At 39.8% G+C, this 21109-nt stretch overlaps 1 protein-coding gene across 5 annotated transcripts in view; it reads left to right on the forward strand.

The window, feature by feature from the left end:
* The window catches only part of TUT7 (terminal uridylyl transferase 7), a 61947-nt gene that overhangs the window by 21104 nt on the left and 19734 nt on the right, over positions 1–21109 (forward strand). For 3 of the 5 annotated variants that reach the window (XM_039219807.1, XM_039219810.1, XM_039219808.1), the window contains exons 11-22: positions 226–378; positions 3488–3668; positions 5049–6127; positions 6519–6669; positions 7876–7962; positions 8543–8643; positions 10304–10361; positions 14936–15039; positions 15664–15753; positions 16126–16239; positions 16413–16490; positions 17165–17342. In XM_039219807.1, the coding sequence (XP_039075738.1) occupies positions 226–378; positions 3488–3668; positions 5049–6127; positions 6519–6669; positions 7876–7962; positions 8543–8643; positions 10304–10361; positions 14936–15039; positions 15664–15753; positions 16126–16239; positions 16413–16490; positions 17165–17342 (2374 nt within the window). The remainder of the gene's footprint in view (positions 1–225; positions 379–3487; positions 3669–5048; positions 6128–6518; positions 6670–7875; positions 7963–8542; positions 8644–10303; positions 10362–14935; positions 15040–15663; positions 15754–16125; positions 16240–16412; positions 16491–17164; positions 17343–21109) is intronic. The other 2 variants (XM_039219809.1, XM_039219811.1) reach the window with 2 other exon arrangements.

Consider the following 21109-nt stretch of genomic DNA (forward strand, 5'->3'; position numbering starts at 1 on the left):
CAAACCGCGAGATCATGACCTAAGCGAAAGTCGGACGCTTAACCGAGTAAGCCACCCAGGCGCCCCCAAAGTCGATGCTTAACTGACAGAGCCACCCAGGCGCCCCCCTTTTCTATTTTCAGTGAGCTATAAGTGTGTTTTAATTTCTTCCAGGATTAATATGGCTCTGGTTGATACAAAATCCTTTCTACCTTATAATAATAGTATGTATCTAATTTTTCCTAGATTGAAGGGTTCTCGTTGAACAAACTAGGGAATTTCAACCTTAAAGATGTTCAGGAAGATGCCGTGGTCTGGGAGTACACTGACAGTACCGCCGGAGATCCAGAAACAGCAAAACATGAGGCACCAACAGAAGTGCCTGTTAAGAGAGGACAGGTGTGTTCTCTCTCTCATTTTTAATTGTGCAATTTCTATTTGATTTCATTGTTCACTGTGGACTCTGTGACTTAATCAGTCCTCCTGTCTGTCCTCAACTATCTTAACTGTTTCGTGCATGTTTTATTTCCTAGTCTGTCCAGTCCTTCAAACAGACAGATAATGACAAAAGGTAAAATGCAGGTCATCAGCTCCTGTTATTTATGTAGTTTTTTTAGTGTAGTTTCTCAGTGTGAAGGATACTGAGAATTCAAAGTTTAATCCCTGTCTATCCTCAAAGAACTTATGTCTTTGATGATACTGTGAGTTTTAAATATATAAAAAGTTCATTAACCTCAAAGGTACTAAAATCACAGTGAATAAGTATTTGGTATATGTGTTTTCATGTTCTCGTCCACACCATTAGGAGTTGGCAGGGAAATGTATGCACAAGGAAAGAATTGCCATTTAAATTTCAAACAAAAATCTGAGCAATGTAATTATACTAGAACTAATAGGAATCTGCCCCAAATTGGTGGAGAGTCCCTGACCCCATACCTTTCCTCGTGGGATGCAGTGGCAGCAATGCCCACAAAATACTTCTGAGACCGGGATTCTCATCCTAGCTGTACACAAACAAGTCATGTCACTCCTCTGTTCTATGCCTAAAATGAGGAGATGGTGGTGAATCATAGACTCTCCACTTGTGTTTTCTAGAATCCTTGAGCACTGGAGAGAGAAGGGAGGCTGTGCCAGTTAACCTCAGCCACCACCATAACACCCCCACTTTTTTTTCTGTGTCCTATTTGGGGTTCCAGTAGCGGTTAAGAATGTAGGGTATGAAGCCAGAATATGCGAATTTGTACCCCAGCTCTCTCACTTCCTAGCTGTGTGTCCTTGGGCAAGTGACTTAATCTTCCTGTGCCCCAGTTTCCTCACCTAAAATTGGAAATGATATTGGTACCCTCTCAGAGAGTCATTGACTCCTGGAATGCTTAACTCAGTGCCACGCATGTGATAAGCATGCAGTAAATGTTAGCTGCCTGCCTTTCTTTCTTTCTTTCTTTCTTTCTTTCTTTCTTTCTTTCTTTCTTTCTTTCTTTCTCTCTCTCTCTCTCTCTCTCTCTCTTNCTTTCTTTCTTTCTTTCTTTCTTTCTTTCTTTCTTTCTTTCTTTCTTTCTTTCTCCCTCTCTCTCTCTCTCTCTCTCTCTCTCTCTCTCTCTCTCTCTCTCTTTTTTGGAAAAGAAAGTGTTCCCTACTTTAAAAGAATAAAAACAATAACGAGAAACAGCTTAAGTTCTAGTGTAGACGTGTCAAAGGTCTCTTCAGTTCCATGTTACAGTATCATCATGTCATCTTGGTGAGAGGCTTAAAAGCCCTTAGTAATGCTAAATAAAGCTTATAGATAAAGATGTGAAATTTAATGAGGCTTTTAATTTCTAGTGGTTTTTTTGTGTGTCCTCAACTATAGTGTTTGAACACAGACAACTTCCATATTCAGCCAGTTCTGCTTTGTAAATCTACCTGATGATTTGATCTTATTTGACAAAATGTCTGTGGTCAGGATTTAGTGGCTAATAAAATACCATACAATACTTGTTTTGAACCTCATGAAAATGAAGTGCAATGGGAGACAAATTCGTATACCTCAGAAGTAAAAGCTATTGCTGTAAGCCCAAGTATATACTTGATCTTTACATTTTTGTGCTGTTTGGAGATATTAATCATGCTGCCACTTCAGAAATGGAGAGCTAGACAGGGTCAGATTGATTGTATGGTGTGGTGAAAGAGCCCTGTCCTGGGATCAAGACACTGTTAGTGCTGCCACTGATAAGCAGCGGGACCTTTGACAAGTCACGTCAACTCTGGGCTTCCGGTTTCTCTCCTAACATCTGGGAGTTGAACTAGATTACCTCTCAAGAGCACCTTATGGTTGTGACATCACGTTTCAATGATAAGTGGATTCCTTGTACTTAAAAAACCTATACCTAAGTGAAAGTATACAGAGAGCAACCGAATGTGCCAGATTCTTTCCCTTGTCTCTCATTTAATCCTCATAACTGTCCTGTGTTGTAGGTGGTACCGTCCCTACTCTGCAGATAATGATAGCGACCATTTTTTGAACATGTGTGCCAGGCACTGTGCTAAGCTCTTTACAGAAATTCTCTCACTCAGTCCTCCCAACAACCCTCTGAGGTGGGTACTATAATTCCCATTGTTCAGATGAGGAAACTGAGGCTTAGACTGCATAGCTTGACCAGGCTCCTACACAGCCAGTATACAGCAGAATTGGATTTCAAACATAAAAGTCCTGTGGCAAAGGCAGTTTTAGCTGCTGTGCTCTCATGCCAGCTGAGAGTGAAGACACTAAGTCAGGGAGCAGTTAAGAGAGAAATGGCAGAGTCATTATTTGGACTCTTTTTTTTTTTCTATTCTAGGTCCCATGCGCCTTCCAGTACATTCCATCACAGTATGTTCCAATTTGTTGAGAGTCTGTAAATATAAAACTGGCATCAGTTTCTGAAATCAACAGTTATTTGACTTTGGTGCCCCTGGCTGGCTCATTCATAAGAGTATTCAACTCTTGATCTTGGGGTCATGAGTTCAAGCCCCATGTTGGGCATAGAGATTACTTAAATAAACTTTGAAAAAGACAAAAAGTTGTTTAACTTGAAAATCAGTTGTCACTGGCATAGCTTCTTATAGCAGAGGAAAGGAGTGTTGTTTTTTGCTCCACACCCTTAGTGGCTGCCCATTTTGGTGTGCATGAGTGTAAAGGTTCCCTCCAGCGGCAGCATCAGGGAGAGCTCTGTGCTGAGAGCAGCAAACCATGCACAGTTCACTCCAGCTGTCAGTAAGGCCTCAAGATTAGGAGTGCCACCTGCTTACCTACCAGTGCCCATCTGCCCCTATGATGATGGTTAGATTTTAACCTGTTCTCATCCCAGGAGTGTACTCTTTGCTACAAACAAAATAGAACCTAGATGCAGTTTACCCGGATGGATTGTCACAACCCTATGTTTGCTACGGTTTTTCGGATTTTTTTTGTAATTTGCTTGAATGATCTCAAGTTTCTCAGATTGTGCTCACCTAGGAACTAACCCATGTGTTTTCTCTCTGCTGTTCCTAGGTATCATTAATATTTGATTCCAGGCACCAGCCGTCAGTACCCGTTGGGCAGCTCTGGGTGGAAATGCTTCGATTCTATGCTTTAGAATTTAATTTGGCTGATTTAGTGATAAGTATTCGTGTCAAAGAATCAGTGTCTCGTGAATCCAAGGATTGGCCCAAAAAGCGGATTGCCATTGAAGGTATCTCAGAATGTTTCTCTTTAATTCCCTTTCCTTTTAAGGTACCAGTCTAACCGCATGCTTTGTATTTCATTCTCCTTTCAGCTCCCATGTGTAACTTAGTCCTGACCCCAACAGCAGAATAAACAGATTCTGGCACGTGTTACCGTGGTCATTCTGAGGGACTAGACTATTCATTCTGGGCTTTTTATGCACTGTAATAAAATGTCTTGGTTAAAAAAATAGCTAAACAGTGGCTGGCTGAGTCCTCACTTTCTTTGTAAATTGCTTACCAACTTGAACGTATAAAGTTTTTCCCTGGTGATATGTGAATCCTCCATTCCTCTCTGCTGTTCTCATTGCTGGATTTTTAGATTCAGCCCTTTCATGGATTGTTGATGTTGTTTAGATGTTTAAGATGAGAAAATACTTTTTCTCATGCAAAATAGTTCTTGGTTGGATCCCTCTTCATAGCGAAAGGGTGGTTATTTTTGGAATATCTACAGTAGCATTTGGAACTTACTCACGAAAACACTTTTTCTAGTGAAGGCTCATTTAACTAAAACCATTGTATGAATTGTTGATGTGCTCTGTAGATTACATTAAATAGATGAGCTCTTCTCAGATTTGCAAAATCAGGAGGTTGAAACCCCTCTAGAAAATTTTAATTCTCCTCCTTCAGATAACTTAAAGAACCTCCTAAATGGAATTGTCGTATTTTTGCTTGATTTTTTTCAAGCTTTTATATTGCATAACAGGGTTTTTTGTTTTTTGTTTTTTGCAATTTGCATTTTGCATAAATTCTGTGTGCAGTCATGGGGATCTCACATTTTTAAACCCTCCCCTGCAGTTTCTCTGGCTCAGCTCTTCTGGCCAATTGCCTAACCTGCTGGAGTTCTAGGGGAGGAGAAAAGATTGAGAGAAGTGGTGTCTCCTCCTCGTGCCTCCCTCTCGCCCCTGAATTCAGTCCAGCCAGTTCAGTGATGGGGCTTCCTGGGGCAGAAGAGTGGAGGTAAGCTCTATACACCACAGGGCCTGGCTGAGTGGGGAGGCAGAGCACTCAGCAGAGCCTGGCGGGAAGACCTCACTTCCCCAGGGCACAAGAGCCACACTGATGACACTTTTTTTACCTCCACAGTCACAGAACAAAATAGGGAAGGGGTCCTGGTTCTTAGCAGAATGGGTTCTCTTCATAGAGCAGATGTTTAAGAAAACATTTCTTTTTGTTCTTAAACCACATCCCATCCCCAGTTTTGTAAAAAGCATACGAGATTCATGCTAAATTCTAGTAGTGTTTGTCTTCTTATTTACAGCAGGCTGATTTTTAAAACGTAAGATAGAAATGTATGAATGTGAAATAGAAATGTATGAAGTGGTGGATTTTTTTGTTTTTCGTTACAGATCCCTATTCTATTAAAAGAAATGTGGCAAGGACTCTAAATAATCAGCCTGTGTTTGAATATATACTTCATTGTTTAAGGACAACATATAAGTATTTTGCTCTTCCACACAAAATTACAAAATCCAGCCTTCCGAAGCCTCCGAGTACTGTAACACGCATTTCCGAACATTCTAAAGAAGTAGCAAAGCATGACGCGGGTGCACAAGCAAAAGACGATGAACCCAAAAGCTCAGGTTTGGCTCAAGAACCAGGTGCTGCCAGTTCAGGTGCAAACGCCTGCCAGGTACAGCCACTTAAAGAGACTGCTGAAAGCTTTGGAAGCCCCCCAACAGAGGAAAAGGGGCATGCGCATGTCAGCGTTCACCTGGAAAACTCAGACTGTGTCAGGACAGGGGCTGGTTGTGATGGTGGTGAGCAGGTTAAAGCACACCATCGAGAAGCAGGAAGTAAAGCTGGGAGTGAGGGCAAGCATCCTTTGACTGCTGATGATCAAGAGCTAAGCAGTAGCAGGCATGGAGAGCTCATCCTCCATGGAAGCACACAAAATAAGGAGACAGATGGCACTTTGGATGTAGAAGACGTCCACAATCCTACAGCTAAAGAGTGTGATGGATTCACCACTTCAGAGGACAAGGCTGATGTTGATGAAGAAGGCGTAGAAGGTACTGATGAGCTGGAAGATGCTCCAAGCCACTTTGCACCTTCGAGACAGGGTCATACATCAGGGATCATTCATTCCGATGAGGAGGAGGAGGAAGAGGAAGAGGAAGAGGAGGACGATGAAGAACCCAGGCTGTCCATTCCCCGGAGGGAAGATGAGGATGACTTGACAAATGAAGATGAGTTAGAAAATCAGTACACAGGATCAGGGGATGAGGATGCCCTGTCTGAGGAGGATGAGTTAGGCGGATCTGCTAAGTATAAAGACCTGAAAGAAGGTGGAAAACATGTGGACGGGGCTCTCCTAGTGGGATTCAATAAAATCAGCCTTAAAGAAAATGCGTGTGAGGAAAGTTGCACTGAGGATCAGTCTGATTTCTTCTATGAATTTAGTAAACTCACCTTCACCAAAGGCAAGGTAATCGGTGCCACTCCCAGAACTAAAAGATGTTAATGCATGTCATTTTAAATTTCATGCACTAGAACAGAGCTCTGCCCTGCCCGGATGGTAGTCAGGAGTTGGTCTTCCATTCTGGGACAACCAGTCCATCTCCTGCCCTCCTTAGACCCTTGGGAATTTGCATAGGCGACAGAGAATGCCTTTGGGAGTGGAAATAACTGCCTTTTACTCCTGAGTATTCCATAAGATGTCCCTGTTACAAATGGTTTGGAGCGGCTGCACGTTATTTTTGTTCCTTTGGAATGTCAAGAGTAGGCTGTGGGGCTTTTGAGAAAATGACTCAGGACTTTTTTATTTGGCAAATAGAGTTGTAAATGAAGTCTTGGTTTGCTTTCCCACCTTCCTGTAGTCTCCTACAGTGGTGTGCAGTTTATGCAAACGAGAAGGTCATCTCAAGAAGGACTGTCCTGAAGACTTCAAAAGAATTCAGCTGGAACCTTTGCCGCCACTGACACCCAAATTTTCAAACATCTTAGATCAAGTTTGCATCCAGTGTTACAGTAAGTTCTTAGCACTTCTTTTTGTGTGTCAGAATGTCGCATTGGCATCTGCCCCAGGAGTCCTCTGACTCCCTAACCTGTTAGCTTCATCCCTGGGACCAGGTCTGTCACATTCTCCCGTGTCCACAGAGCTCTGTATGTAATGCCTATTCTGGCTGAGATGCGCAGTAAATAATTGTTTTAGGAAAAACAGGGAGAGAGGGAGAATCTTTTAAGTCTTGCCGTTGGAGCACTAGCATTCCCAGCTGGTGTTCCTCGAACTGTTTTTCTAAGCAGTTAATGGTATTTAATGACAACTGGTGCCTGGGTTGTTCATTCAGTTAAGCATCGGACTCTTGATCTGAGCTCAGGTCATGATCTCAGGGTTGTGAGTTCAAGGCCTGCACTGGGCTTGAAGCCTACTTAAATAAAATAGTAATTCATGACAAGAAGTGCTCCACAGGTCAAGTAGGGAATGAGTCTACCCTCATGCAGGGTGCGGGGGCAGGGCCAAGAGATTTACAGGGCATATTAGCATAATAATGGCTTCTGAGAAATGGTCTAGTAAAAAACCTGTTTAACTCTTTATTGCAACATTTCCAAAATTTGAGTATGATATACGTTTTAATTACCACTAAGTAATAGCTCCCTAACAGCCCTTTGAGGAACAACAGTTTGAGGAAGCATTGGCATAGTGAGGGTTAACGTTCCACAAAGGAAAAACATTTGAAGGAGAGGCAGGCAACTGTTTGGAGTAGAGGAGCGTGATGCATCACAGTGCTCCATCCTGAGTGTAAGTGCCAGAAGATACTTGTTCCTAGCCAGGGGGTCAGTCTTCTGTAAACCTTTCTGGAAGTTATAAGTTATGAAAGGAAGACTAAGTTCCCCTTAGAAACATATGCACATGCTCATGAAGGTTGTGTTTACACTTTGGGAGAGTTCCTTCTGAAGACCACCTTTCTAGACTCCTGGGGTCTCTGAAACCTAGTAGTAAAACCACTGTGCAGATCTGCTTATATTTCAGGAACAGTTCCTGGAAGCAGATTTTCAAAGAAAGACATCCTCTATTTTATATTACTAATGCTGTCTACCGAGAAGAGACTCGAAATTTAAGGCTTTCTTTTAAACTTGTTAGATTTTGTTTTATAAAAAGTGTGATATGCCCCTCCCCCCCCCCCCCAAGAATGTGAACAACCTTTGTTTCTGAATGTTTTCTATTTTACACAGAGGATTTTTCTCCAACCATTTTGGAAGATCAGGCTCGTGAACATATTCGGCAAAATCTAGAAAGTTTCATAAGACAGGAGTTTCCAGGTAAATAACTTTTTACCTTTAAGAAAAGAAGGATGTGTGACCTTCCTTCGGAATGAGTACATGTGCTATAAGCACGTTAACTTTGGGAATGAGAAAGTAATATTGCAGGGATAGTGGGGACAGGGCTTTGGTTACTTTGTGACATACTTCAGATGGTCTTTGGTCTGTGGCTTTACTGACGGAGAGGACAGCAGCACTGTGGAATCTGTGTTAGCAGACACCACTAGTGGAATTTTATTTCGTATAATATTCGAAGTCAAAGTTTGCACCTCCAAAAGTGAATATTTAGAAAGCAGTAAGCTTACATTGCTAAATATATTGTTATGATCCAGGTTTTCCTTGAAATGTCCTTGCAGTTTAAGAAGAAAGTGGCACTTGGTAATCTTTCACACCATATACACATTGTATTTGTTTAAAGTAAATTTTGAGAGAAAGTAGTTTGTCATAAGTATAACATTATAATCAGATTGATATAGGATATTTAACAGCTGGATATTTTTGATTCATGCGAGGGCCTTTTTGATCAGAATATTAAATGTACCCAGGTAATTAGGTATCACTTTTCATCTATCCCCAACAGGAACTAAATTGAGCTTGTTTGGCTCCTCCAAAAATGGATTTGGGTTCAAACAGAGTGACCTCGACGTCTGCATGACAATTAACGGGCTTGAGACTGCTGAGGTACGGTGACCACATAAAATTCAAATTTGCTGCGGCAGTGTGATTTTACAGTCCTGACTGACAGTACAGCTCAGTATTTTCCACATTTATCAGAGCATACCATATGGAGCATGCCATTTGGCACAGTCTCTCTGGTCGGATACTTAAGAAGCTTAGAGGTAAACGTGAGGAGCTTGTATTTTCCACCTACAGTACAATGTGGCTTTGGAAGTGACCCATGGGAAGGCGACAAAGCCAAACCACCTCCCCCAGGGTCCTCCTGGTGTAGCCCGGAGGCTGACTTTGCCACACACACCCCACATAAGACTTGTTGAGAAGTGTTGAGGCAGGCACTGTGGTTTTCTGAGACTTCTTTAGCAGGCAGGCAAATGGGATACGATGATAAGAGCTCTAAACTTCCAGTTCAGAGACCTAGGTTCAAGACACACTTGGTTTCATGAGTTCCGAAACATGTGGTCTTTTGTTGATAACCCGTAAAATGAAAAGGATCATTTCTGTTCCTCTTGCCCCTGGAGATTGTGAGCACATCAGCTTGGATCACGCCTGTCAGGAGACCACAGACTAGGGCCCACAGCTAAATCCAGCCATGGGCATGTTTTGTCAGTATAATTTCATTAGAACACCTCTTCACTTGTGACGCGGTTACGGCTTCTGCTTTCACTGGATAACTACAGAGTTGAGTACTTGCAACAGGGTCATATGGTTTACAAAGCAGAAAAGGTTTGCAGCCCCTTGACAAGTATGAAATACTGCATAAAGGTATAAAGTCTAAGAATAAAGTCTAAGAAGTACTAAGTCCCTTTTCTTTTTTTATCTTTAACAATAGTCCAAACGCTGTATATCCAGAGTGATGCTGTTGTCACTCAAGATCTTTTTATGCCTTTACTTGTTTTCAAGTCTTTGTCTTTTGAGGATGTATCTGATTTGGGGAAAATAGCCAAAAGTTACCTACCCTAGTTTGGTGAGTCAACAGGATAAGCAAGATTGTGTCCAGTATGTCGAATTACCTTATTACATGTCATCAATATTAAACTTTTACATGGCTTATAAACTAGCTTTAACGGCATTTCTCAAGTAAGATTGCAAATATGTTCTGGGATGTGTATAGCCATTTAAAGGGCTTAGGTTGTAAAAGGCCAGCCCATTGTTTTTACGTCTGGTTTATTTGAAACATTGGTATTTGCTGTATGACTTTGATTTGTGTATGACACAGAAGTTTGCCTTGTGCTATAGAGAGAGCATCTGAGCTTCATTACTTTCCACCACAGTTCCTGTAATTGAAATACAGTGAAAGTCCACTAAATAAGACAGGGCACAGAAGCTCCCTCTTATTTATTCTGGCACAGAGGATCCTTCTGAGTAACATGGTTACAGAGAGGGGAAAATGGAGGTCCTCATGATTCAGACTTCTCCAGCTGCTCTGATTTCAGCCTTTGTTGTACCTCCAGAAACAATTAGTAAGTGAGGGCTATGGGAGCCTTCTATACCTTCAGGGTATTTCCTATGAATCCTGACCAAGGCTTGCCTAAATGGGAAAAAAAGTCTGTATAGAGTAGGCTGAAATTATTATCATTATTTCTAAAGGTGGTGGAAACTATCTGTAACCAGGTTAGGAACCTGTCTTCTATTTTCGATTCAGTATGTGCCATTTTTGTTGCAGGGGTTGGACTGCGTAAGAACTATTGAAGAATTGGCAAGAGTCCTCAAAAAACATTCAGGTACCTCTACAGACTTTTTCCAAAAATATTTTTTGTCTTTTTAATTAGTGTTGTGCATCCTTAGAATTCATTGATGCCAATGAAATAGTATAGTAGCTCATCTGTAGCATGTGTGCAATATTGGTGTCTTTAAAAAACTTTTTTGCATGAAAGACTGAGGGATTCGGTGATCATTTGTGTGCATATTGTTGCCTGGCTCAGTTTTATTTCAAAGCAAAGCATATTACTATACAGGCAAGAAATTTTGGAAATTGTTTTGCCTTATTGACGTTGTATCACCTAAAATGTAGGGGCTGCTGACAACTGCGTGAACCACATGGAATGCACTGTAGGTTATAGATTGTCTTTGCAGCTGTGCTGCTTGACGTCTGTATGTGACCCTGAACAAGTCATTTAACTTTACTTGATCTCTTGCCATCAATAAATTGAGAAAGCTATAAAATGTATAGATACTATATACATAGGGCATGGTACTGACATGTCATTAACATATCCTTTTGCTGTCATGGACAGCTTTGGATGCTAGAATCTTTTTTTAAAATGTGGTTCAGCAAATTTCTGTGGTAGGAGCTGGGAATGAAGGTGAACAAGGTATGGTCCTACCCTCACGAAACTTAACATCTATGATGTCTATCAAAAGCTTTCTTTTATCTCAGCCAAGAGTAGACTTAAGTTAGCATCATGGGCAGTTAACACATCATGAGTTAACACATAGACACAAAAACATACACCATGAGTGCTCTCTCCCCTTTTTGTTTTATATTTTTTATATCCAGGAGTTTAAATAAAAAGGATACTATGTTACTTCAGTAACAAGATAATCTCAATTTTGGTTTATTCCCTTTAAAAGTTAAGCTGGAACATCAGTACTTTTTTCTTTTTTTATAACATGCATTGATATCATTGTTTTTGGTCATTGAAAATAAGCATTCCCTTCACTTAGGAATTTTACCTCGAAAGATGAGATTTTTAAATTATTTTTAAGATTATGCAAAGAAACTAAATTGCTAAATTGCTACAGTTATTATTTAGTACTGAGCTAGGTTTTGACTTTTCATTTTGAAATAATTTGAAACAAAGCAGCGAAAATCGTATAAAGAACTCTTTATATCCTTCATTCAGATCCACCAGTTGGTAACATTTTACCACATTGGATTTATCATTCTGTCTCTTCCTTGCTCACAATTTTCTTCTGTACCATTTGAGATTAAACTGCAGACATCATGTTTCTTTCACCTAAATATAGTAGTATACACTTCTTAAGAATGAGCCATTGTTAAAAACAGGTCATTTTTAGGGGTAGAGCATATAACTCTTGATCTCAGGGTTTTAAGTTTGAGACGTTATAAATTTGTAGAGATTACTTAAAAATAAAATCTTTTTTCTTTTTAAATGTAAAGCTTTTTTTTTTTTTATGTTTATTTTATTTTGAAAGAGAGCATGAGTGGGAGAGGGGCAGAGAGAGAAGGAGACAGAATCCCAAGCAGATTCCACAGTCAGCACAGAGCCCAACACGGAGCTCGAACTCACAAATCATGAGATCATGACCTCAGCTGAAATTAAGAGTCAGATACTAAACCAACTGAGCCACCCAGGTGCCCCAAAATCTAAGTCTCCTCAACTACCTTATTGGGTGCCTACTACGTGCTCAGCACTGTATTGGCCACTTAGGGATGGTGGAAAAATAAAAGTAAGTCTACAGAAATCTTTTCCTTGGACAGCTTTCAGATCTTAAAAACAGGAAGGTAATCTTACAGACCATGTAACAATGTAAGGTAGTATTCATTCTTCAGAATGAGTCAGAGGCTACAATAAATATTTCGTTAAGTTCTGAGGAGAGAGATTCTGGGAAAGAGTCGCACAGGTGAGATTCATGTAAGAGATGGGTTCTGGTCTCAGGGAACAATGAATACAAATGAAAAAGGATAGAAAGAGAAGTCATTCCTATCAGGGCATGTGCCTGAGTGTGAGCATTGCTGTAGTGTATTTTGGAGGACAGTGGAAATATCAGTACATTTAGAGGGGAGTTTCAGGTGGTTAGTATGACTGTATAAGGGTAGAGTCTCCCAGGGCAGGTATAATCTTAAGTGAATTCAGGCAGAAGGTAACTGCCGTAACCAGGTGCTAATGGTCCTAAAACAAAAAGGATAGGAGAGATTCCGAAGGGGAGATTTCCCAGATTTGGTATCTACAAATAAGAAATAAGGGTTCAAGCTATGTCTGGGTACTTGGGAAATGGGAATGTTCACAGAGATAACCTTGTGGAGGTGTTTAGTTTGCCATGAAGGTATAATCTGTAAGAGTGAGAAGTCCAGCAAGCAATTAGAAATATGGAGTTGTCAGTCAGGACTGAAGAAAAAAAGAAAACAGTGAAATCCTTGAAGAGAGAGATACCAAGAATAAGACAGAATTCCAAGGGATCATTTGAGAGAAGTTAAGGACTAGGCCTTAATTTCTTTGGGTGGAAATTAAGAAAGGAACTGAAAAGGAGTCATTGGACTGACAAGAACCAGGATGATCTACTGTGGATAAATCCTAGAAGACAGGCTGGTAATGGGCAACAGTGTTAAATTCTGGAATGGAAAGGAGATGGAGTAAAAGGCTATCTAATTTAGAGGCAGTGTAGCAGAGTAGTTGGTGGGGGTTCTGGAATCAGATTCTCTGGTTTTAGATCTTGGCTCCCCACTTGTTGGCCGTGTGTTCCTAGAAAGACACTCAACCTCAATGTAAGTGCTCCGTTCCTCATCTTCAAAGTAGAAGAGCAAATACTTACCTGGCAGGGAAGATACAATGATCACAAAATAGAAGAGCAATGATGGGATTTAAGATTAAGAAAGGTGTAGTACATTTAAGTACAGCATCTAGCATATGCCAAGTACTCAGTATATGTTTTCTTCTGTAATTTCTTCTGTCATCTACATACTTTTCCCCTGAGCTCTGGTTCACTATGTATTTGCCCTCTAGATATTGTCATTTACCTTTCTGAGAAAAAAATCAAGACGGAAACTCTGTCTCAGAATGAGCTCCTCTCTCTCTTTACTGCCTTCCTTCTGCTGCATCCTCCAGTACCTGCCCTTCCTTCTGAATCTACTTTCTTAGTCATTGACATTGACATCTTTGGACTCCTCAAAATGGGTGAAGTGATCATTTATTTGTCCTAGAATAGGTTCAGTAGAAGTTTGGAGTTGGTCACACCCATGTGTGAATCTCAGCTTCACAGCTTACTAGCTGCATATTCCTTTTTTTTTTTTAAATGTTTATTTACTTATTTTGAGAGACCGAATGGTGAGTGGGGGAGGGGCAGAGAGTGAGGGAGAGCGAGAATCCCAAGCAGGCTCCATGCTGTCAGCCTGACTCAGAACTTGATCTCATGAACCCTGAGATCATGACCTGAGCTGAAATCAAGAGTTGGATCCTTAACCAACTGAGCCACCTAATTTCCCCACTCGCTGCATATTCCTAAGCAAGTTAATTTCTCTGGGGCTCTGTCTTCCCATCTGTTGGGTGAAGGTGAATAGTCTTAAGAGGTAATGTTTGTGGAGGGTTCTAGGCACTCAGGAACCAGTACCTTTTTCTCTTAATAGCCCTTCCTTCTCGCTCATCCCCTCCACCCCTGCCTCCACTTCCACAGCCCATCCAGGTACACACCTGCTCTCAAGAATATCCTGCTGCTTCTCTGCATCCCCATGGCACCATGATAGTTCAGGCCCAGATCATTTTTTATTTTTTATAATGGTCACCCTGCCTCTATTCTGGTTGCCTCCAATCTGTCCATTGCCAGGGCCATTGTCCAAATAGATATGGTCAGTGATTCTTCCCAACTTACACAGTTCATTGGTATCTATTTGCCTCTAAGGATAATTCTTAGTAAGATATATGTTCTCTATTTGGGCCCTTCCTGGTTTCTGCCCTCATCTCCTGTCACTCATATCTTTTCCCTCAAGTTAACTCAATAGCCTTCACAATCCCATGGAAGTTCTCGAACATGCCTTTCTGCTTTAGGCATTTGCCCTGTCCATAAGTACTTTTCCTTGCCTGCTAAATCCCCTCAGCTGCCTGTTTTTACCTGTTGCCCTCCTTCTTCAAAGCTTAGCTCAGTAATTTTCTCCTCTCCTGTTGAAGTTGATTTCCATTCTTTTAACTGTCTTTTAACTCCATGATGCGTAACTTTTGTTTTGAGGATTCAGATGATCACCCTGTAGGCTTTTCTCTGTATTAGATATAGTCATGTGGAGAGAATAGGTAGAGCTCGCATAGTCTAGACTCTAGTATTTTCTTCTGTTCTGGTGTTTATCAGACTGACAGCCCTATACACATGCACATGATCCAGTGAGTTCCTGGAGGACGGTGGCTGCCTCATTCATCCTTGTACTTCAGATATTGAGGTGTTTAACAAATACAAACTTTGCTAGAAGAGTCTTTCCAGATGTTTAATAACAGAATCGAGTAGTCCTAGTGACTGCAGTGAACCTAGCCAGATTTCAGTTTACATCATCTTATTTTGAGACATTAACATAAGAACTGCTTATGGCCCCAGCTGCTGTATTTAACAATACTTCTTATTTCCAACCTAGGTCTTAGAAACATCTTGCCTATTACAACAGCAAAGGTGCCAATTGTAAAGTTCTTCCATTTAAGAAGTGGTCTGGAGGTGGACATCAGTTTGTATAACACACTGGTAAGATTTTCTCCAGGCCTTTTCTTTACGGAAATGAAGGGGAATGAATGACTCTTAGTTTACAAAGTATCAAGTAAAATTAAGCCATTCCTTTGATCTTATTCGTTATTTTCATTAGGAGTGCTTGCCATTTGCCTGGCAGTATTCTGAGACTAGCGGCATAACAGAGTTAAGTTAGTATTTATTTAAAATGAGGTCAGAGGGGCAGGTGCTTTCTGTTTGACTTGAATTTTATTTTAATCTTGGATTGTGTATGTGTCTTTCGACTCACACTTGGCTTCCTGCAGGGCTTTCTGGACCTTTTCGGGACACTACAAGCATTCAGTTTAAATAAAGCCAGGGTGAAGTGGGGGATCCTTTCATCTACTTAGACGGGATTATTTCAATAGCCCTTATTTCTGGGAATGTTCAGACTGGGGACATATTAACATGGAAGTCATGAGCTCAGATGTCATTTATAATTCTTATTATATAGTAAGTTAATGAAGTTCATCTTTGGGGAAAAATAGTAGTTTCAGCCTAAATGTCTTCAATCTAAAGTGAATTACACTGTAAACCTTTTCAGAATATTCCAGTTAAAATTTTTTTCTTCTGTTTGGTAACTTACAATTTTCCTTTTAACAGGCCCTTCATAACACAAGGCTCTTATCTGCTTATTCAGCCATTGATCCCAGAGTGAAATATTTATGCTATACCATGAAAGTATTTACAAAGGTGAGTAGGCTTCCTGTTGTGATTCATTAGGAGATTTCATTGCATCTTCAAACCTAGTTGAAAACAAGTCTGTATTTTTTAAAGAACCACAGCCATGTTAAATGCTTCCTTTAACTACTTTGGGAACCCTACCGTGGCAAGCTAAAATTTTGTCGTCTTAAGTTTTACATATGACCAACTGAGACTGATGGTTGGGGATTTTTGTTTTTGACATCCTTTCAGTTGATCTTGTTTGGTTGGCACATTTTAGCATTTGAAAATGTAACTTTTATGTTAATGCCCTGTAGAAGCACGTTACTTTCAGTGATCACAGAAAGCAGCAAATTTAGTAGGAGACTTTGGTGATCTGTTCCTCGTTTTCCTTCCCTCTAGATGTGTGATATTGGTGATGCTTCTAGAGGAAGCTTATCGTCATACGCATACACGCTCATGGTGCTATATTTCCTCCAGCAGAGGAATCCACCAGTCATTCCTGTCCTTCAAGAGGTATTAGTAAAAAAACTGTGTTTCTCATCTGTAAAACTGGGTGATCTTTGAGCCCTCTTCCTTCTCTAATATTCTGTGGTTCTGTAGTTAAATTTGTAACTATTTTCCTACAAGTTTTTGTATCAATGCATTAAATTTGTAATCCATACTAATAGTTTAAAAATTAATTTCAGATATACAAAGGTGAAAAGAAACCTGAAATATTTGTTGATGGCTGGAATATTTATTTTTTTGATCAAATAGATGAACTGGTACGTATTTTAAGAGTAAAGATTTTTTTTTACATCCTTGATAAAAGTTAGCTGTACTATGCTATGGTGTAATGGTCAACAACTATATTATCACTTGTTATATTTATTTATATTATGATAGTAAAATAGCACATACAGATATTTTCTTTGAAGTTGAAAATGTTTTCATTTTAATAAAATAAAATTTTATTAAAATGAAAACATTTTTATTAAGTTAGGTGAGTTTCTAGGGACTGTGAGTTTCCAGGGACTGTGTGTAGGATTTCTTTAATGCCTGTTAATTCCAAATGGCTGTGTAGCTTTATTCCAGGTGAACAAATATTGCTAAGTGGCTTTCTACAAACCGTCTGGAAAGACTGAGTTCAAAGATCTAATAACCCAGGCATCATCAAGGCTCTTAAAATGTACTTCCAGATTCTTCCACAAACATGCACTCTGGGGTTTGACATTTAAAACTCTGAGCTCTCCCTGTGTCTAAGTTACAGGGTAGAAATTAATAAACTCATGAAAATGGTATTTTAAAATGTGAAGGAAAAGTTTCATAATTATATTTTTATGTATTTAAGTTCCAGTTAATTAAAATAAGTCCAAACTTACTCCCTGAGATACAAATGAAGATAGATATTAACATTTTACTATAGAGCATGATATCTCTTGTTCTCTTCTATTTCTAGCCCACCTATTGGCCAGAATATGGGAAAAATACAGAATCTGTTGGGCAGCTATGGTTGGGACTTCTTCGATTCTACACAGAGGAATTTGATTTTAAAGAACATGTTATTAGCATCAGGAGAAAAAGTCTGCTTACAACTTTTAAGAAACAATGGACTTCAAAATACATTGTCATTGAAGGTACAAATAAAATGAAACTCAAAACGGAATAGAATATAGAGTTTGAATTAGGAGGGCCTTGTTCTTCATTCCTGCAGAGCTCTTCAAGATGGCAGGGGGCCACCAGCTGGGATGTGCTGCACTGCCATTCTGTTACAGTCCGCATCAGCAGACTTGTCTGTTTCCTTCATGAAGAGTTACTTTAAGGAGCGCTGGGGGGCTCCGTCAGTTGGGCACCCGACTTCAGCTCAGGTCATGATCTCATGGCTTGTGAGTTTAAGCCCCATGTCAGGCTCTGTGCTGACAGCTCAGAGCCTGGAGCATGTTTCAGATTCTGTGTCCCTGTCTCACTCTGCCTCTCCCCTGCTCATGCTCTGTCTCCTTCTCTCTCTCTCTCTCAAAAATAAATAAGCATTAAAAAAAAAAAAAAGACTTATTTTTAAGTAACTGGTGTCCTCCTGTGGGGCCTCTCGCCACCTCAGAAGTCTTTTGACTGTGACACATCTTTGACTTTTGTTGAACACTTACTGGAGAATATGTTTGCAATAGAGATAAGGAAGCTTTAAAAGAGTGGGACTTTTGGGGTGCCTGGGTGTCTTAGTTGATTAGGTACTTGACTCCTGATTTCAGCTTGGGTCATGATCTCACAGTTTTTGAGTTTGAGCCCTGTATCGGGCTCTGTGCTGATAGCTCAGAGCCTGCTTGGGATTCTCTCTCTCTCTCTCTCTCTCTCTCTCTCTCTCTCTGTTCCTACCCTGCTGTGCATTCCCTCTCTCTCTCTTTTTTTCTCTCTCAAAATAAATAATAAACTTAAAAAAAAAAGAGTGTGTGGGGTTTTTAACACCTTGCAAATTGAAGGTTTGAAAAGTGGACACTAAGTGAATTTTCAAGATCCTTATTTGCTGTTTATTGATGAAGGAGGTTACTTAGAAGTAATTATATATAAACTTTGGGGTTTCTTTCGCCCATGCTGAAGCCTTTTCTTCCATTGAATGCAAGGATCCATAGGCCATATATGTTTGTAGTTGATTGTTTACTTCCAGTTTATAGGATATATATATATATGTATATATATATACATTTTTTTTTTTTTAATTAGAGAGAGAGAGCACAAGCACGAGTAGGGGAGAGGGGCAGCAGGAGAGAAAGAGAATCCCAAGCAGCCTACATTCAACATGGAGCCCAACATGGGGGTCAAACCCATAACCCCAGGATCGTGTCCTAAGGCAAAACTAAGAGTTGGACGCTTAACTGACTGAGCTACGAAGGCACCCCTCCAATTTGTGGGATTTTAATTTTAGGGTCAAAATAGAGTTTAAGTGCTTAAAACTCTACTGCGAAATGGCTTAAGAAATATTTTATTGATTTTAATCTATTTTTTTAAATATACTGATATTAGCTAGTTCATGTGTGTTACTTTAGGTTATGTTTACATCATTACTTCTGTCTATTGGCAATATTAAAATACTGTAAACATTTGTAAAATTAAATTCAGATCACTATGGCATTAGATATGATTTTAACTTTTGAGGGTCTCATATGTCAAAAACAGAACTTTGTCTTAAACCTTTCCATTATCACAGTGGGTCCTTATCGTCTCCAATTGTTCATATATTGTTTTTAATTTTTTGAAGCCTCATTATCTTCTCATTTTTACATTCCTTTCAGATGAACCATTAGTAATAGACTAAATTAGAAAGAAGACTTTTTAAAAAAATTTATTTATTTTGAGAGAGAGAGTGCACATACAAGCACATGAACAGAGGATGGGCAAAGAGAGGGAAAATCCCAAGCAGCCCCCATGCCGCCAGCGCAGAGCCCGATTTGGGGCTCGAACCCATGAAACTATGAGATCATGACCTGAGCTGAAATCAAGAGTCAGGTGCTTAACTGAGCCACCCAGGCACCCTTAGAAGGAAGACTTTAAACCAGCTATTCTAGAATGGAGGAATTTCAGGGGTGGTGGTGGCAGTAATGTTTTTTATTATACAGTAGCTTAATATTGTATTATCTCTGCTGCATTAAGCAAACCAAAAATACACATAACAAATCACTAGAAGAAAGCCTGACCAAATCAAACCTTCTGAAAGCAGTTGTTAATATAGGGTCAAACTGAGTGAAGTTTTCTATACTCCAGTAACATGGTAGTGAGTCTGCATCCCGAATGGTGTGCCCCACTTATGGTACATTAAAAGCATAATGGACAACCAGAAAGATGCCTCATTTTACTTGTTTAGCTCTTTTTTTTTTTTTAATGTTTTTTATTTATTTCTAGGAGAGAGAGAGACAGCGTGAGCAGGGGAGTGTCAGAGAGAGAGGGAGTCACAGACTGAAACAGGCTCCAGGCTCTGAGCTGGCAGTCAGCACAGAGCCCGACGCGGGGCTCGAACCCACGAACCGCGAGATCAGCGAAAGTCGGACGCTTAACCGACTAAGCCACCCAGGCGCCCCTTCTTTAGCTCTTTTGAAAGATTTTTAAAAATGTTTGTCTAGGGTGCTTGGGTGGGTCAGTTGGTTAAGCATCCAACTTCGGCTCAGGTCATGATCTCATGGTTCTTGGGTTCGAGGCCCGTGTTGGGCTCTGTGCTAACAGTTCAGAGCCTGGAGCCTGCTTCAGACTCTGTGTCTCCCTCTCTCTGTGACCCTCCCCTGCTCACGCTGTCTCTCTCTCTCTCTCAGAAATAAATAAAACATTAAAAATTAAAATAATAAAAAAATAAATAAATGATTATTTATTATGAGAGAGAAAAAGAGTGAAGGAAGGCCAGAGAGAGAGAGACTGAGACAGAGAATCCCAAGTTGGCTCCATGCTGTCAGTATAGAGCCCAGCATGGGGTTCCATCATGAACCATGAGATTGTGACCTGAGCTGAAATCCAAGAGTTGAATGCCTAACCGATTGAGCCACCCAGATGCCCCATCTTGATTCCTTTCGTATATACTATGTACATGCAGTCCTTCATTTTCTTAATAATCCTCAGAAAGGGTTTGAGTTTTTTTTCCTTTGCTTTTCTTGAATATCTTTAGGCATTTATTGGAAATAATTAAATATTCAAAGCATGAATTATTATATATATATACTTTAAATCATAAATGAAATAGTATTTTAAATTAAAAATACTGCTTTACCTCCCTTTATTTCATGAACTAGTTTATTCAGATCTTGACTAAATCTTAGACATCAGCATTTTTTCCCATCATTCCTACCACTTTCTGGGTCATCTAATAAATAATATTCCAGAGCACAACATACATATACTTATCTAATGCATTTAAGATGTACACATTTAAGATCATATCGGAGTCCTTCATGAAACTTTTACTAAAAATTGAGGTCTGGGTAGCAGAGGACAGGTGTGTATGTGTCTTAAATTATCTTATAAGTGTTTTATGATTTCCAGGATGACTGAAGTGATCCTTAAAAATGCTTGTTAGTTAGCAGGAATATCCAGTGCTACAATGTTTTACATCTATTTGTGACCTTGATATGCCTCCCAAACTATCACTGTTAGAGAATACTAGACTAATAGGTCTTCTCCAAACAATATTTTGTTGTTTAAAATGAAGCAACTCCTCATTAAAGGAAAGAGTCTATGTGGAATTAAACATAAAGTGACACCTTCTTTTCTGATGGACACTTTTGAGAAAGCACTTGACTTCTATTTAGGAATATATATTACCTAGCTGTATTACACATTTGAACTCCTTAAAAAAGAAGCCATTTAATACAGTTGACTCTTGAACAACATGAGTTTGAACCGCGTGGGTCCACTTAAATGTGAGGTTTTT

The sequence above is a fragment of the Hyaena hyaena genome, unplaced genomic scaffold, assembly GCF_003009895.1.
Source record: "Hyaena hyaena isolate Hyena2069 unplaced genomic scaffold, ASM300989v1 scaffold_841, whole genome shotgun sequence".
NCBI classification, from domain to species: Eukaryota; Metazoa; Chordata; class Mammalia; order Carnivora; family Hyaenidae; genus Hyaena; species Hyaena hyaena.